The sequence below is a fragment of the Salvelinus fontinalis genome, chromosome 7 (assembly GCF_029448725.1).
Source record: "Salvelinus fontinalis isolate EN_2023a chromosome 7, ASM2944872v1, whole genome shotgun sequence".
In the NCBI taxonomy this organism is placed as follows: domain Eukaryota; kingdom Metazoa; phylum Chordata; class Actinopteri; order Salmoniformes; family Salmonidae; genus Salvelinus; species Salvelinus fontinalis.
The window spans coordinates 16,120,466-16,138,929 of record NC_074671.1 but is presented as its reverse complement, the minus strand read 5'-3'; the positions used below and the strand labels follow the sequence as shown (position 1 = coordinate 16,138,929).

At 42.6% G+C, this 18,464-nt stretch overlaps 1 protein-coding gene and 1 non-coding gene across 3 annotated transcripts; both read left to right on the top strand.

Moving 5' to 3' along the window:
* The first annotated feature begins 191 nt into the window (after positions 1 to 191).
* Positions 192 to 17,219, top strand: LOC129859073 (myoneurin-like). Of its 2 annotated transcripts, XM_055928429.1 has the most exons (9): positions 201 to 262; positions 774 to 819; positions 1,924 to 2,213; positions 2,857 to 3,758; positions 3,873 to 4,032; positions 7,630 to 7,808; positions 7,896 to 7,979; positions 9,157 to 9,258; positions 16,454 to 17,219. In XM_055928429.1, the coding sequence occupies exons 3-9, from the start codon at positions 1,951 to 1,953 to the stop codon at positions 16,741 to 16,743; spliced, it is 1,980 nt and encodes a 659-aa protein (XP_055784404.1). In that variant the 5' UTR covers positions 201 to 262; positions 774 to 819; positions 1,924 to 1,950; the 3' UTR covers positions 16,744 to 17,219. The 2 variants fall into 2 exon arrangements, with proteins under 2 accessions (XP_055784403.1, XP_055784404.1); XM_055928428.1 differs by lacking the exons at positions 9,157 to 9,258; positions 16,454 to 17,219 and adding an exon at positions 8,368 to 9,148 and having other exon boundaries at positions 192 to 262.
* Positions 13,913 to 13,988, top strand: trnaa-ugc (transfer RNA alanine (anticodon UGC)). Its single transcript has one exon. It is a non-coding gene; the product is annotated as a tRNA-Ala (tRNA).
* Positions 17,220 to 18,464: the final 1,245 nt, after the last annotated feature.

The window sequence follows — 18,464 nt, the reverse complement described above, 5'->3', positions numbered from 1 at the left end:
TTGTGCTGCTACCATGCTATGTTGTTGTCTTAGGTCTCTTTTGTCGTCATGTGTGTTTGTCCTATATTTATTTTTAATCCCAGCCCCCAGGCTTTTGGTATGCCATCATTGTAAATAAGAATTTGTTCATAACTGATTTGCCTAGTTAAAAAAGGTTAAATTAAATAAATAATATACTATTGCGCTCTAGTTCCAAACTTCGCGAGACTAGTCGTGCTTTGACGTCATCATAAAATGGCTACTCAATCAAAGGGATTATAAGGTATTGTAATTTTACACACGTTTCTGTGCTTAATTTCTACATGTAATATGTTTTAATGTTATATGTATCCTTGTGATTACGCCACCGAATGCCCGGTCATTTTAAAACTTCCCCACGTAGTTTACCGCGTACCCCTCGTCGCATTTCGAAATAAGAGCCCTTTGTTATTAACGTTAGCGCGCTCATCCTCGACAACCAAGTGGGCCTAACCTAGCTAAACTTCACATTAAGTAAATGTTTTCAAGCTCCATAAACGTTTACCGCCCAGTATACAAGAATAGCTATTGAAACAAAATCATTCACAATGTCATTGATATAATCATGGTAAAATAAAATGTAGCTGATTTGCGCGGATTCCTGTGGGTGTAGTAAGCCATCGTAGGATTCGTGATGAACTTTTATTTTCATAACGTTAACGTTACTTTGGCATCTACTGTGTTGCTACAGAGTACGATGAGATGAGTGTTACCGTAATGTGTATTAATTTCATCACTTAATTTTATCCCAACAGAACAACACCTGGTATTCTCAACCAAACAATAACGTTATTATAAAGGGTGAGTATGTGTATTTATGTAAATGTAGCTATATACTGCTGGGGGAGAGACAAGTAAAGAACCAACAAGAACAACGGCAATAGTAGCTAGATGAATAGATAAGACACATATTTTGGTAGAGAAAAGATGGACATGTACAAATGTTTTAAATATTCTTGATCAATGCTTGCCACCAATACTCCTTATAGGACACATCACTGCACTCTATACTCCTCTGTAAACTGGTCATCTCTGTATACCCATCGCAAGACCCACTGGTTGATGCTTATTTCTAAAACCCTCTTAGGCCTCACTCCCCCCTGTCTGAGATATCTATTGCAGCCCTCATCCTCCACATACACCACCCGTTCTGCCAGTCACATTCTGATAAAGGTCCCCAAAGCATACAGATCCCTGGGTCGCTCCTCTTTTCAGTTCGCTGCAGCTAGTGACTGGAACAAGCTGCAACCAACACTCAAACTGGACAGTTTTATCAATTCATTCAAAGACTCAATCATGGACACTCTTACTGACAGTTGTGGCTGCTTTGTGTGATGTATTGTTGTTGTCTCTACCTTCTTGCCGTATGTGCTGTTGTCTGTGCCCAATAATGTTTGTACCATGTTTTGTGCTGCTACCATGTTGTGTTGCTACCATGCTGTGTTGTCATGTGTTGCTGCTTTGCTATGTTGTTGTGTTAGGTCTCTCTTTATGTAGTGTTGTGTTGTCTCTCTTGTTTTGATGTGTGTTTTGGCCTATATTTTTGTTGTATTTTTTTTTTATCCCTTGCCCCTGTCCCCGCAGGAGGCATTTTGGTAGGCCATATTTTAAATAAGAATTTGTTCTTAACTGACTTGCCTAGTTAAATTTAAATAATAAATAAAAATTAAGTGAAATAGTAACACGGGACAAGGTTGTAAAAAGACTGGTAGTAATATATTAAATTAGCATAAAAGAGAAACGCTTTAAATACTGTCAGTCTGAGGTTGGCCCTGTCAGTGAAAAATTACTCAAATTAACCAGAAACAACCTTGCAAGCACACAACCTCCAATGCCATAAAGTTTTATTAGTATAGGTAAAGCACTAATAGTTAAACAACCCCATTGAAATGAATTATCTTCCAGGCAGTTTGGCCCTGGCACGAAGCAGTGATGTTACAGCAGGCCCACAGCGAGCACCTGTTGGAGCAGCTGCGTTGGCAGCGGGAAAGCAACGTTCTGTGTGACATCACGGTCGTTGTGGGTGACACACTGTTCCAAGCGCACCGTAATGTCCTGGCGGCGTTCAGCGGGTTCTTCTCGGCACTGCCTGACAGAGGTCACCGGGTCATGACCCTTAACCCTGAGTTTGTCAGTGAGCAGGCCCTGGACACCCTGCTGAAATACATCTATACTGGAGAACTACACACTGACAGGTCAGTACATCACTACACTGGTGTGTGCAAGGCTAATTTAGCAATAGGTGTGGAAACACTATTCACCAAATCAAAAGGTGTGTAAGCTCCCCTATTCACCAATTCCCCTGAATAATACGACTACACCACAATTTTAGTGTCTGTCATGAGAATTTTGTTCTCAATGTTCATAAACTGAACTTCAATTAAAATACTCTGTCTGTTACTAAGAATTTGTAAGGTTCTTATTAAAATGAAACAGTGGCCAGTCTACCATAGTCAGCATGTTTATTTACGAGAGCTCTCCTTATCATTTCCCGTACATTGGTCTATATACTTCACATTTCGTCATAAATGTCCCTCAGAAACGATGACAATATAGTTCACAAGTCTTCTCCTACTCATACATTGTCTGCCACCTGTTATACAATCTACTACAAGCCCAAGGTCTCTCCCATCCCTGGGTGGGGACAGAATGTCCTGTAAGCAACACAGTAGTACAGCTTGTCTGTCGATAGCTCCTCTTATCATTTGTTTCACACTTGCACCCTGCTTAAGTCATTATTCATAAAAATCATAAGTGTCACAATAACTATGTATAATGCAATATTGTTGTTCATCTGTTGTTATTGCTTTCTTGTTTATCTGTGGTTGACCATAACAGTGAGGGGTCTGAGGCCGTGCTGAGAGCAGCAGTGTTCCTGGGGATGAGGGAGGCGGAGCGTCTCCTGATAGACAAGACAGACAGCCAACAGGAGACGAGGATAGAGTCAGCCCCACACACCCCCTCCGCTCCCTCACCCTCCTTCCCTCTCTTACCCCCCAGCCCAGAGGTAATCGAACCTCTGTCCTGCCTTTCTGGAGTGGGCTCTGTAGAGAAGGATGAGGAGAGGGAAGGAATGAGGGGGGAGGAGGAAGAGAGGGAAGATCCAGAGTACACCCCTCCCTCCCCAAGCCCCTCAACATCCCCCCGGAGAGGAGCCAGGAAGAGGAAGGGAAGAAGGCCCAAGGCCACACCTAGAAACCAGACCTCACCTGGAAACCAAACCTTGGCAAGTAACCAAACATCAGCTAGCCATGACGACATACCAGATGACGCAAAAGTCACCCAGCCCCAGAGGGGCAGGGGGAGGGGCAGGGGGAGAGGCAGGGGGAGAGGAAGGGGAAGGGATCTGTCGTTAGAAGCGTCAGACCCTCAGATCGTTGAGGAGAACCAGACAGACCTCAGCCCATCGTCACTGAAACTTGTCAAGAGGAAGAGGATGAGTAGTGGAGAGAGGAGAGGAGGAAAGAGAGGGAGGGGCAGAGGAAGAGGGAAACTGAAGGAGAACAGATTGAGCGATGGAGAGGGGGACGAGGGAGATGATAAGGGGAAGGCTGGGTTGAAGAACCAACAGGTGAAAGAGAAGCCGGTGTGTGCGGAGTGTAAAAAAGAGTTCTCTGAGATCAGTAGTCTGAGGAGACACATGAGGATCCATAAAGGAGTGAAACCTTTCCAGTGTCTCTTCTGTTCCCGAGCCTTCACACAGGGAAACCAGCTCAAGACTCACCTTCGCATACACACAGGTGAGATACACACACACACACACACACACACACACACACACACACACACACACACACACACACACACCAAGCATACACACAGGTGGGACCCTAACTGTCTCTCTGCCTTTCTAGGAGAGAAACCTTTTGCATGTTCTCAGTGTGACAAGGGTTTTACCCAGAAGTGTCAGTTGGTGGGTCACTGTAGAATGTACCATGGAGAAGAGAAGCCTTACACCTGTGAACAATGTGGGCTGAAGTTCGCTACCTCATCTAACTACAAGATACACAGCAGGTAGGAGGACTGTGGAAAGAAGGCCTATCTGTGTTTATCTTTTCTTTTTTTCCCACCTTTATTTAACCAGGTTGGTCAGTTGAGAACAAGTTCTCATTTACAACTGCGACCTGGCCAAGATAAAGTAAAGCAGTCCGACACAAACACAGAGTTACACATGGGATAAACAAACGTACAGTCAATAACACAATAGAAAAATCTATATACAGTGTGAGCAAATTAAGTAAGATTAGGGAGGTAAGGCAATAAATAGGCCATAGTGGTGAAATAATTACAATTTAGCATTAACACTGGAGTGATAGATGTGCAAGTAGAGATACTGGGGTACAAAGGAGAAAAAAATAACAATATGGGGATGAGGTAGTTAGGTGGGCTATTTACAGATGAGCTGTGTACAGGTGCAATGATCGGTAAGCTGCTCTGGCAGTTGATGCTTAAAGTTAGTGAGGGAGGTATAAGTCTCCAACTTTAGTGATTTTTGCAATTCATTCCAGTCATTGGCAGCAGAGAACTGGATGGAAAGGCGGCCAAAGGAGGAGTATGCTTTGGGGATGAACAGTGAAGTATACCTGCCTGCTGGAGCGCGTGCTACGGGTGGGTGTTGCTATGGTGACCAGTGAGCTGAGATAAGGCGGAGCTTTACCTAGCACAGACTTATAGTTGACCTGGAGCCAGTGGGTTTGGCGACGAATATGAAGCGAGGGCCAACCAACGAGAGTATATAGGTCGCAGTAGTGGGTAGTATATGGGGCTTTGGTGACAAAACGGATGGCTCTGTGATAGACTACATCCAATTTACTGAGTAGAGTGTTGAAGGCTATTTTTTTAAATGACATTGCCGAAGTCAAAGATCGGTAGGATAGTCAGTTTTACCAGGGTATGTTTAGCAGCATAAGTTAAGGAGGCTTTGTTACGAAATAGGAAGCCGATTCTAGATTTAATTTTGGATTGGAGATGCTTAATGTGAGTCTGGAAGGAGAGTTTACAGTCTAAACAGACACCCAGGTATTTGTAGTTGTCCACATATTCTAAGTCAGAACCGTCCAGTGTAGTGATGATAGACTGGCAGGTTGGTGCGGGCAGCGATCGGTTGAAGAGCATGCATTTAGTTTTACTTGCATTTAAGAGCAGTTGGAGGCCACGGAAGGAGTGTTGTATGGCATTGAAGCTCATCAGGAGGTTTGCTAACACGGTGTCCGAAGAAGGGCCAGAAATATACAGAATGTAGAGGTCGACTGATTGTGATTTTTCAACGCCGAAACTGATAATTGGAGGACCAAAAAAACTGATACTGATTAATCGGCATTTATAATAATGACATTATGGCGGCCCAAACTGCTGCATATACCCTGACTGCTTGCACAGAACGCAAGAGAAGTAACACAATTTCCTTAGTTAATATTGCCTGCTAACATGAATTTCTTTTAACTAAATATGCAGGTTTTAAACTATATACTTGTGTATTGATTTTAAAGAAAGGCATTGATGTTTATGGTTAGGTACATTGGTGCAACAACAGGGCTTTTTTCACGAATGCGCTTGTTAAATCATCACCGTTTGTCAAAGTAGGCGCATCGATTATATGCAACGCAGGACACGCTAGATAAACTAGTAATATCATCAACCATGTGTAGTTAACTAGTGATTATGTTAAGATTGATTGTTTTTTATAAGATAAGTGTAATGCTAGGTAGCAAATTACCCTGGCTCCTTGCTGCACTCGCGCAACAGGTGGTCAGCCTACCACGCAGTCTCATTGTGGAGTGCAATGTAATCGCCATCCAAAAATGGTGATTACCGATTGTTATGACAACTTGAAATCGTACCTAATTAATCGGCCATGCCGACCTCCAACAGAATTGTGTAGTCTGCGTAGAAGTGGATCAGAGAATCACCGGCAGCAAGAGCGACATCATTGATGTATACAGAGAAAAGAGTCGGCCCGAGAATTGAACCCTGTGGCACCCCATAGAGACTGCCAGAGGTCCGGACAACAGGCCCTCCGATTTGACACACTGAACTCTATCTGAGAAGTAGTTGATGAACCAGGCGAGGCAGTCATTTGAGAAACCAAGGTTTTTGAGTCTGCCGATAAGAATGTGGTGATTGACAGAGTCGAAAGCCTTGGCCAGGTCGATGAATATGGCTGCACAGTATTGTCTTTTATTGATGGCGGTTATGATAATGTTTAGGACCTTGAGCGTGGCTGAGGTGCACCCATGACTAGCTCGGAAACCAGATTGCATAGCGGAGAAGGTACGATGGGATTCGAAATGGTCGGTGATCTGTTTGTCAACTTGGCTTTCGAAGACTTTAGAAAGCAGGGTAGGATAGATATAGGTCTGTAACAGTTTGGGTCTAGAGTCTCCCCCTTTGAAGAGGGGGATGACCGCGGCAGCTTTCCAATCTTTAGGGATCTCAGACGATATGAAAGAGAGGTTGACCAGGCTGGTAATAGGGGTCGCAACAATTGCGGCGGATACTTTTAGAAAGAGAGGGTCCAGATTGTCTAGCCCGGCTGATTTGTAGGGGTCCAGATTTTGCAGCTCTTTCAGAACATCAGCTATCTGGATTTGGGTGAAGGAGAAGTGGGGGAGGCTTGGGCAAGTTGCTGTGGGGGATGAAGAGCTGTTGGCCTGGGTAGGGGTAACCAGGAGGAAAGCATGGCCAGCCGTAGAAAAATGCTTATTGAAATTCTCTATTATCGTAGATTTATGGTGGCAGTGTTTCCTAGCCTCAGTGCAGTGGGCAGCTGGGAGGAGGTGCTCTTCTTCTCCATGGACTTTACAGTGTCCCAGAACGTTTTGGAGTTAGGGCTACAGGATGTAAATTTCTGGTTGAAAAGGCTAGCCTTTGCTTTCCTAACTGCCTGTTCCTAACTTCCCTGAAAAGTTGTATATCGCGGGGGCTATTCGATGCTAATGCAGTACGCCACAGGATGTTTTTGTGCTGGTCATGGGCAGTCAAGTCTGGAGTGAACCAAGGGCTATATCTGTTCTTAGTTCAATTTTTTTTTTAATGGAGCATGCTTATTGAAGATGGTGAGGAAAGCACTTCTAAAGAATAACCAGGCATCCTCTACTGACGGAATGAGATCAATATCCTTCCAGGATACCCGGGCCAGGTCAATTAGAAAGGCCTGCTCGCTGTAGTGTTTTAGGGAGCGTTTGACAGTGATGAGGGGTGGTCGTTTGACCGCGGACCCATTACGGACGCAGGCAGGGATCGCTGAGATCCTGGTTGAAGACAGCAGAGGTGTATTTAGAGGGCAGGTTGGTCAGGATGGTATCTATGAGGGTGCCCGTGTTTACGGATTTAGGGTTGTACCTGGTAGGTTCCTTGATAACTTGTGTGAGATTGAGGGCATCTAGCTTAGATTGTAGGACGGCCGGGGTGTTAAGCATATCCCAGTTTAGGTCACCTAACAGTACGAACTCTGAAGACAGATTGGGGGCACAGCTGGGGGCTGAGCGGGGTCTATAGCAAGCGGCAACACTGAGAGACTTATCTAACTGTGTGTGTGTCTATATAGGATGCACAGTGGAGAGAAACCGAATGTGAGTTCATCTATCTAACTGTGTGTGTGTGTCCATATAGGAAGCACAGTGGAGAAAAGCCGTATGTGTGTGAACGGTGTGGGAAGGGTTTTGCCCAGGCCAGCACTCTGACCTATCACATGAGGAGCCACACAGGAGAGAAACCTTACCAATGTGACACCTGTGGGATGGCCTTCTCCGTCTCTTCTTCTCTCTTCACACACAAACGCAAACACACAGGTAACCCACTGAGGCAAGGAGAGTGTGTGTGTGAGCGAGCATGGGTCCCCGTCTTCTCTGACCTGTGGTTGTCTGTGTGTTTTCCAGGTGAAGCGCCACACAAATGTCTGGTGTGTCAGAGGGCCTTCATTACCAAACGAGAACTCAACAAACACTCTCGCATCCACACCGGTGAGTCTACGTAACACGCACACGTGAGACCCGACAACGTTGACCTCATGAATCTATCCAAGGGAAAAGATCAAATCAAAGTTTTTTGGTCATGTGCACTGGATACAGGGTGTAAATGGTACAGTGAAATGCTTAGTTACCAGCGCTCCTCAACCGTGCAATACACATTTATAAAAAGTAGTAAAAGAAGAAAATAGTCATGTTTGCAATATATCACAGTAAGAGTATACATTATCTATGGAATGCGCTAAAGTGAGGAGTGACATGGTTGAGCAGCTTAGGTAAATAAATAGTAACAGCAACGGGGTGAGTGAGTGACAAGCGCGAAGTGTCCAGCTGTCAAATCCATCACTGTCTGTTAGTTATTAGTATATCTACTGTGTTCTAGAAGGGTTTCTGCCCTGGAGTGGAGAGAGTGAAGAGGAAACACAGGTTGGAGAGAGTGAGGAGGAAACAGAGGTTGGAGAGAGTGAGGAGGAAACACAGGTTGGAGCGAGTGAGGAAGAAACACAGGTTGGAGCGAGTGAGGAGGAAACACAGGTTGGAGAGAGTGAGGAGGAAACACAGGTTGGAGAGAGTGAGGAGGAAACACAGGTTGGAGAGAGTGAGGAGGAAACACAGGTTGGAGACAGTGAGGAGGAAACACAGGTTGGAGAGAGTGAGGAGGAAACACAGGTTGGAGAGAGTGAGGAGGAAACACAGGTTGGAGAGAGTGAGGAGGAAACACAGGTTGGAGCGAGTGAGGCGGAAACACAGGTTGGAGCGAGTGAGGCGGAAACACAGGTTGGAGAGAGTGAGGAGGAAACACAGGTTGGAGAGAGTGAGGAAGAAACACAGGTTGGAGAGAGTGATGAGGAAACACAGGTTGGAGAGAGTGATGAGGAAACACAGGTTGGAGAGAGTGAGGAGGAAACACAGGTTGGAGAGAGTGATGAGGAAACACAGGTTGGAGAGAGTGAGGAGGAAACACAGGTTGGAGAGAGTGAGGAGGAAACAGGTTGGAGAGGGAAGAGGAGAGTGAGGTGTAGGTAAATAACAGAGGATGAAGAAGAAGGGATAGACTGATAAAGGAGTTTATATGGAGATTATAGATATGGCCCTTTGCTTTTCATGACTGTGTGACAGGAAAGACTCTAGGCCCTAGTTGTAGAGACTGAGGGGAGATGTGTGTGTGTAGGTGGAGATCCAGCTGTTAAGCAGCGTGTGACATGTGAGCTGTGTGGAAACACCTACGCTGGCATGAGCAGCCTGAAGAAACACCAAGAGAGACAACACTTAGGTGAGAGTCTGTCTGTGTCTTCTATTTTTTTTTACCATCTACACTGCCTTGCAAAATTATTCTTCATTTTATTGTGTTACAAAGTGGGATTAAAAAATAAATACATTGTCCAAAATCTACACAATACTTTTGTTTAATTTTTTTAATTTAAAAATTTAATTACTAAAATATAGTATTCGCTTCTTGACTGAAGCAGCTGAATACGTACATGTTAGAAGCACATTTGGCAGTGATTACAGCTGTGAGTCTTCTTGGGTGGGTCTCTAAGAGCTTTATACAACTGGATTGTGCAATATTTGCCAATTATTCTTTTCAAAATTCTTCAAGCTCTGTAAAGATGTTGGGGATCATGGCTATACAGCAATTTTCAATACTTGCCATAGATCTTCAAGGAGTTTTAATTCTAAACTGTAATTTCGAACATTAACGGTCTTCTTGGTAAGCAACTCCAGTGTAGATTTGGCCTTGTGTTGTAGGTTATTGCCTGCTAAAAGGTGACTTCCTCGCACAGTCCTCTAGGATTTTGCCTGTGCTTATCTGTATCCCGTTTCTTTTTATCCTGAAAATATCCCCAGTATTTACCAATGTCAAGCATACCCATACCATGATGCATCCACCACCATGCTTGAAAATAAGGAGGCAGTTACTCAGTGATGTGTTGTTGGATTTGCCCCAAACATAAGGCTTTGCATTTAGACTAAAGGTGGACCGATTATGATTTTTCAACGCCGATACCAATTTATTGGAGGACCAAAAAAAGCCGATACCAATTAATCGGCCGATTTAAAAAAATATATATATAAAAATAAAAATACATACATGTATTTGTAATAATGACAATTACAACAATACTGAATGAACCCTTATTTTAACTTAATATAATACATCAATAAATCAATTTAGGCTCAAATAAATAATGAAACATGTTCAATTTGGTTTAAATAATGCAAAAACAAAGTGTTGGAGAAGAAAGTAAAAGTGCAATATGTGCCATGTAAGAAAGCTAAGTTCCTTGCTCAGAACATGAGAACATATGAAAGCTGGTGGTTCCTTTTAACATGAGTCTTCAATATTCCCAGGTAAGAAGTTTTAGGTTGTAGTTATTATAGGAATTATAGGACTATTTCACTCTATACGATTTGTATTTCATATACCTTTGACTATTGGATGTTCTTATAGGCACTGTAGTATTGCCAGTGTAACAGTATAGCTTCCATCCCTCTCCTCGCTCCTACCTGGGCTCGAACCAGCCACCCTCTAAGCAGCTTTACCCATGCAGAGCAAGGGTAACAACTACTCCAAGTCCAAGTTTGAAACGCTATTAGCATGCACCCCGCTAACTAGCTAGCCATTTCACATCGGTTACACCAGCCTAATCTCTGGAGTTGATAGTCTTGAAGTCATAAACAGCGCAATACTTGAAGCATTGCGAAGAGCTGCTGCCAAAACGCAGGAAAGTGCTGTTTGAATGAATGCTTACGAGCCTGCTGGTGCCTACCATCGCTCAGTCAGACTGCTCTATCAAATCATAGACTTAATTATAACATAATAACACACAGAAATACAAGCCTTAGGTCATTAATATGGTCGAATCCGGAAACTATCATCTCGAAAAAAAAACGTTTATTCTTTCAGTGAAATACGGAACCGTTCCGTATTTTATCTAATGGGTGGCATCCATAAGTCTAAATATTCCTGTTACATTGCACAACCTTCAATGTTATGTCATAATTACGTAAAATTCTGGAAAAAAAATTCGCAACGAGCCAGGTGGCCCAAACGGTTGCATATACCCTGACTCTGCGTGCAATGAATGCAAGATAAGTGACACAATTTCACCTGGTTAATATTGCCTGCTAACCTGGATTTCTTTTAGCTAAATATGCAGGTTTAAAAATATATACTTCTGTGTATTGATTTTAAGAAAGGCATTGATGTTTATGGTTAGGTACAGTCGTGCACTGATTGTGCTTTTTTCGCAAATGCGCTTTTGTTAAATCATCCCCCGTTTGGCGAAGTTGACTGTCTTTGTTAGGAAGAACAAGTCTTCATACAGTTCGCAACGAGCCAGGCGGCCCAAACTGCTGCATATACCCTGACTCTGTTGCAAGAGAAGTGACACAATTTTCCTAGTTAAAAGAAATTCATGTTAGCAGGCAATATTAACTAAATATGCAGGTTTAAAAGGTTTAAAAATGCATACTTGTGTATTGATTTTAAGAAAGGCAATGATGTTTATGGTTAGGTACACGTTGGAGCAACGACAGTCCTGTTTCGCAAATGCGCACCGCATCGATTATATGCAACGCAGGACACACTAGATAAACTAGTAATATCATCAACCATGTGTAGTTAACTAGTGATTATGATTGATTGATTGTTTTTTATCAGATAAGTTTAATGCTAGCTAGCAACTTACCTTGGTTTCTTACTGCATTTGCTTAACAGGCAGGCTCCTCGTAGAGTGCAATGTAAAGCAGGTGGTTAGAGCATTGGACTAGTCAACCGTAAGGTTGCAAGATTGAATACCCGAGCTGACAAGGTAAAAATCTGTCATTCTGCCCCTGAACAAGGCAGTTAACCCACCGTTCCTAGGCCGTAACTGACTTGCCTAGTTAAATTAAGTAAGTAAAATACAATTAAAATAAAAAAACAATCTCAAATTTGGACCAAAGGACAGATTTCCACCGTTCTAATGTCCATTGCTCGTGTTTCTTGGCCCAAGCAAGTCTCTTCATATTTGTGTTATTTTAGAAATTAGACCATGAAGGCCTGATTAACGCAGTCTCTGAACAGTTGATCTTGAGATGTCTGTTACTTGAACTCTGTGAAGCTTTTATTTGGGCTGCAATCTGTGGTGCAGTTAACGCTAATAAACTTATCCTCTGCAGCAGAAGTAACTCTAGGTCTTCCTGTGGGGGTCCTCATGAGAGACCGTTTCATTATAGCGCTTGATGGTTTTTGCGACTGCACTTGAAGAAACTTTCAAGGTTCTTGACATTTTCCGGATTGACTGACCATGTCTTAACTTCTCTGGGATAGGTGGGATGGTAGCGTCCCACTTCGCCAAAATCCAGAAAAAAATGTAGCGCGCCAAATTCAAATATATTACTATAAAAATCAATCTTTCATGTGTGAAAGACACCAAATTAAAGCTACACATGTTGTGAATCCAGCCAACATGTCTGATTTCAAAAATGATTTACGGGGAAAGCACACCAAACAATTATGTTAGCTCAGTACATAGCCACAAAAAACACAGCCATTTTCCCAGCAAAAGATAGTAGTCACAAAAAGTAGAAATAGAGATAAAATTAATCACTAACCTTTGATGATCTTCATCAGATGACACTCATTGGACATCATGTTACACAATACATTTATGTTTTGTTCGATAATGTGCATATTTATATCCACAAATCTCGGTTTACATTGGCGCCATGTTCAGAAATGCCTCCAAAATATCCGGAGTAATTGCGGAGAGCCACGTCAAATAACAGAAATACTCATCATAAACTTTGATGAAAGATACATGTTTTACACAGAATTAAAGATACACTTGTTCTTAATACAACCACTGTGTCAGATTTTTAAAAAACTTTACGTAAAAAGCACACATGCAATAATCTGAGACGGCGCTCAGATTTAACTAAATTTCTCCGCCATGTTGGAGTCAACAGAAATACGAAATTACATCATAAATATTCCCTTACCTTTGATTATGTTCATCAGAATGTACTGCCAGGAATCCTAGTTCCACAATAAATCGTTGTTTTGTTCGATAATGTCCATTACTTATGTCCAATTAGCTACTTTTGCTAGCATGTGTAGTACACGTGTCCAAACACTCGCGCAGATGCAGGCAAACGTCGGACGAAAACTTCAAAAAGTTATATTACAAGTCGAATAAACTGGTCAAACTTAGTAGAGAATCAATCTTCAGGATGTTGTTATCATATATATCGAATAACATTCCAACCAGAGCATTTCTTCATGCCTGTATAACTAATGAAACGCAAGGCGATATCATGAGGAAAGCGCGTGAGCAAGAACTGGCAATCTGCCAGACCAATGACTGAAACACCTCCCATCCGGCCCCACATCACACTAGAGGCTTCATTCAGCGTTCTACAGACTGTTGACATCTAGTGGAAGGCGTAGGAAGTGCAAACAGATCCATATATTACAGGTAATTGAATAGGCGATGACTTTAACATTGACCAGTCTCAGAATTCTCACTTCCTGTTTGGATTTTTTCTCAGGTTTTTGCCCCCCATATGAGTTCTGTTATACTCACAGACATCATTCAAACAGTTTTAGAAACGTCAGAGTGTTTTCTGTCCAATATTAATAATAATATGCATATATTAGTATCTGGGACAGAGTAGGAGGCAGTTCACTATGGGCACGCAATTCATCCAAAAGTGAAAATGCTGCCCCCTATATCAAAGAAGTTAAAGTAATGATGGACTGTCATTTCTCTTTGCTTATTTGAGCTGTTCTTGCCATAATATCCACTTGGTCTTTTACCAAATAGGGCTATCCTCTGTATACCACCCCTAACTTGTTACAACACAACTGATTGGCTCAAACGCGTTAAGAGGAAAGAAATTCCACAAATTAATTTTAAATAGGCACACCTGTTAGTTTAAATGGCCCCGTGTGGCTCAGTTGGTAGAGCATGGCGCTTGCAACGCCAGGGTTGTGGGTTCAATTCCCACGGGGGGCCAGTACAAAAAAAAAAAAAAAAAAAAGGATGAATGTATGTACTTGTAAGTCGCTCTGGATAAGAGCGTCTGCTAAATGACTTAAATGTAATGTAAATGTAAATGCATTCTAGGTGACTACCTCATGAAGCTGGTTGAGAGAATGCCAAGAGTGTGCAAAGCTGTCATCAAGGCAAAGGGTGGCTACTTTGAAGAATCTCATATGAAATATATTTGGATTTGTTTAACACTTTTCTGGTTACTACATGATTCCATATGTGTTATTTTAAAGTTTTGATGTCTTCACTATTATTCTAGTAAATAGTAAACATAAAGAAAATCCCTGGAATGAGTAGGTGTGTCCAAACTTTTGACTGGTACTAATATATATATATCTAAAATGAGATATTGCCTGAATTTAAACAACTAAGACCAGGTAGAAATGATAATGAACCTCAACTATTTTTCTTCAATCACAGTATTTTGCGCTATTTAGCGGATTTGATTGATTTTTGTGTCTCAAACCAGTGAGCTTATTAACATTTCCAAATCAAGAATATGAGCAAAATGTAATTATTGACAATGAAAAAGGTGGGAATGTTGTTCCCTTATCATATAATTGCTATATTTACTGTCAATGTAGCACAAAAAAAAGATTCCAAATTGCATTTTGGCAAAAAATTGTCAACCCCTATTATTTCACACAGTGAGTTCATGTAACTTAATATGTGATTTGTTAAGTCAAATTTTACTGTTGAACTCATTTAGGTTTGCCTAAACAAAGAGTCTGAATACTTATGCAACAACTACACTGTTCAAAAAAATAAAGGGAACACTTAAACAACACAATGTAACTCCAAGTCAATCACACGTCTGTGAAATCAAACTGTCCACTTAGGAAGCAACACTGATTGACAATAAATTTCACATGCTGTTGTGCAAATGGAATAGACAAAAGGTGGAAATTATAGGCAATTAGCAAGACACCCCCAATAAAGGAGTGGTTCTGCAGGTGGTGACCACAGACCACTTCTCAGTTCCTATGCTTCCTGGCTGATGTTTTGGTCACTTTTGAATGCTGGCGGTGCTTTCACTCTAGTGGAAGCATGAGACGGAGTCTACAACCCACACAAGTGGCTCAGATAGTGCAGCTCATCCAGGATGGCACATCAATGCGAGCTGTGGCAAAAAGGTTTGCTGTGTCTGTCAGCGTCGTGTCCAGAGCAAGGAGGCGCTACCAGGAGACAGGCCAGTACATCAGGAGATGTGGAGGAGGCCGTAGGAGGGCAACAACCCAGCAGCACGACCGCTACCTCCGCCTTTGTGCAAGGAGGAGCAGGTGGAGCACTGCCAGAGCCCTGCAAAATGACCTCCAGCAGGCCACAAATGTGCATGTGTCTGCTCGAACAGTCAGAAACTCCATGAGGGCCCGACGTCCACAGGTGGGGGTTGTGCTTACAGGTGGGGGTTGTGCTTACAGCCCAACACCGTGCAGGACGTTTGGCATTTGCCAGAGAACACCAAGATTGGCAAATTCGCCACTGGCGCCCTGTGCTCTTCACAGATGAAAGCAGGTTCACACTGAGCACGTGACAGACGTGACAGAGTCTGGAGACGCCGTGGAGAACGTTCTGCTGCCTGCAACATCCTCCACCATGAACGATTTGGCGGTGGGTCAGTCATGGTGTGGGGTGGCATTTCTTTGGGGGCCGCACAGCCCTCCATGTGCTCGCCAGAGGTAGCCTGACTGCCATTAGGTACCGAGATGAGATCCTCAGACCCCTTGTGAGACCATATGCTGGTGCGGTTGGCCCTGGGTTCCTCCTAATGCAAGACAATGCTAGACCTCATGTGGCTGGAGTGTGTCAGCAGTTCCTGCAAGAGGAAGGCATTGATGCTATGGACTGGCCCGCCCGTTCCCCAGACCTGAATCCAATTGAGCACATCTGGGACATCATGTCTCGCTCCATCCACCAACGCCACGTTGCACCACAGACTGTCCAGGAGTTGGCGGATGCTTTAGTCCAGGTCCGGGAAGAGATCCCTCAGGAGACCATCCGCCACCTCATCAGGAGCATGCCCAGGTGTTGTAGGGAGGACATACAGGCACGTGGAGGCCACACACACTACTGAGCCTCATTTTGACTTGTTTTAAGGACATTACATCAAAGTTGGATCAGCCTGTATTCCACTTTAATTTTGAGTGTGACTCCAAATCCAGACCTCCATGGGTTGATAAATTTGATTTCCATTGATCATTTTTGTGTGATTTTGTTGTCAGCACATTCAACTATGTAAAGAAAAAAGTATTTCATAAGAATATTTCATTCATTCAGATCTAGGATGTGTTATTTTAGTGTTCCCTTTATTTTTTTGAGCAGTGTATATTTGACTACATTTGAGTATTTACATTTTTTAAAATGTTTTAATCACTTTGACGACAGAGTATTTTGTGTAGCTTGTTGACAATAAATGTGTGTGTTCTCCAGGGGATGTTCCAGAAGGTGCTCTCCTCCACAACATTCCTATCGATCACCAGGGAATGATCTCCCGCGATGCGCCCAGCCCTGTGCCTGAGGAACCCGACAACCACGACCCCGAGGAACCAGACATTGTTGAGCCCGCAACCCCTAACTTGAGCCCTAACCCTCTCTGTGTTCTAGTGGAACAGCTGCATACATCTTCCCTCTCCTTCTCTTCCCCAGTCTCCCCTGCCGAAAATATAGAGCAGATCATCATCATTAGAACATTGGACAACGACCTCTGCCCTGACCCCTGACTTGAACAACTTTGACCCCTAACCCAGACCCTAACGTTACTCTCTCAGGCTTGGAGTCGGTCCGCCGTTTCGACTGGATCACATATGAATCAGCTGTAGTCAGATATAGAACTGTTTGAATAGTGGCGATGTTGACAAACGTTGATATGTCATGTAATTCTCTCCATCTCCGATCTAAAAGTATTTTATTTTTCTGGTATGTTTTTAATTGCTGTATATAGTTAAGTGAGATAGTCACTGAGGACCTACCCACAGAAAAGCCAGGCTCACTGTATGCTGGCTTGCATTTCTCTGATGGTTCTCTGTTCATTGTTCTGGTTTTAAACCCACGCCTCAGTAACATGGGGCTTATGTATAAGCTGGAGGTTATATTGAGATAGGATGGATATTTATGAAAAATCTACGTTTTTCTTTTCTTTTTTTTTTCAAATAAACAGTTATATTCTTTATTCTGAGGAATAAATATCTGAAATCTCTGGGCTTTCTCATCCTTTCCACAACATTTCAGTATCTTTATAGATGCAATTTCACCTTTGAACATTTTACATCAGTGTGGATTAAAGAGAGTTAATGTTTTTAAATAGTGTTGATTTTTTTTAAACAATTTCAGATAATTAATTCTAATGAATGTTGGCGTCCGTTCTCCCCTTGCATTTTTGGTTTTCCCAGCGTATGTGTTGCCATAGGAACGTTAACATTTTATTCTCGTCCTAGGCCTAGTATTTGTAATATTCGCAGCTAGCCTAGTCTCTCTACTATGGGTAATATTACAGAAGTTTGTTTACTAATCTGTCTGCCAAGGAAAATAACTACCAGCCAATGGATACATTTTAGAAGTCCTGCATGAGACGGAGGGGAAGACTGGGTAGGTTCGCAGCATCATGCACAGTTAATTTTCTACGTGTACTGGCGTTCACTTTTCCTTCACGAATGAGCTTGACCAACCCCAGTCTGTGCATTCCGTAGAGACATCACACACTCTGTCCAAACCCCTCTGAGACAAGGACTCAGTTACCTCTTATTAGGTGTGTATTAACCTGTGTGCTATTTGTGTCAGGAGAATGTGCGTCTGCGCTCTCTGGACCTGATGTGTGATGACATTCAGACAGAGATGAATACATGCTAAGAGTTTGACTATTTATTTATACATTAATTATAAACACTGGAGTAGCTAAAGTGCCTTCAGAAAGTATTCATACCCCTTGACTTATGCCACATTTTCTTGTGTTACAGCCTAAATTCAAAATGGATTAAATAAATTCCAAAATCTCACCCATCTACACACAATGCCCCAAAGTGAAAACATGTGTTTAGAAATTGTTATAAATGTATTGAAAATGAAATATCTAATTTTCATAAAGCATTCACACCCCTGAGTCAATACTTTGTAGAAGCACCTTTGGCAGTGATTAAAGCTATGAGTGTTTCTGGGTAAGTATCTAAGGGCTTTGCACACCTGGATCGTAACTGGAACAAAATATAAATGCAACATGCAACAATTTCTAAGATTTCCCTGAGTTATAGTTCATAGAAGGAAATCAGTCAATTAAAACACATTCATTAGGCCCTCATCTATGAATTTCACATGACTGGGCAGGGGCGAAGCCATGGGAGGGCATAGGCCCACCCAGTGGCGATTTTAGCATGTAAATCTTGGTGGGGCAAACAACAAAAAAATGTGGGATGCATGCCAGCAAAGCCACAACACAACACTAAACAAT

What these genes read in the sequence shown, in the direction of transcription:
- LOC129859073 (XM_055928428.1), top strand. Translation starts at nt 1,951, where the DNA reads ATGTTACAGCAGGCCCACAGCGAGCACCTGTTGGAGCAGCTGCGTTGG. An exon ending in TCACCTTCGCATACACACAG is followed by an intron (nt 3,759 to 3,872) that starts GTGAGATACACA and finishes CTGCCTTTCTAG; the next exon opens with GAGAGAAACCTTTTGCATGT. An exon ending in AACTACAAGATACACAGCAG is followed by an intron (nt 4,033 to 7,629) that starts GTAGGAGGACTG and finishes GTGTCCATATAG; the next exon opens with GAAGCACAGTGGAGAAAAGC.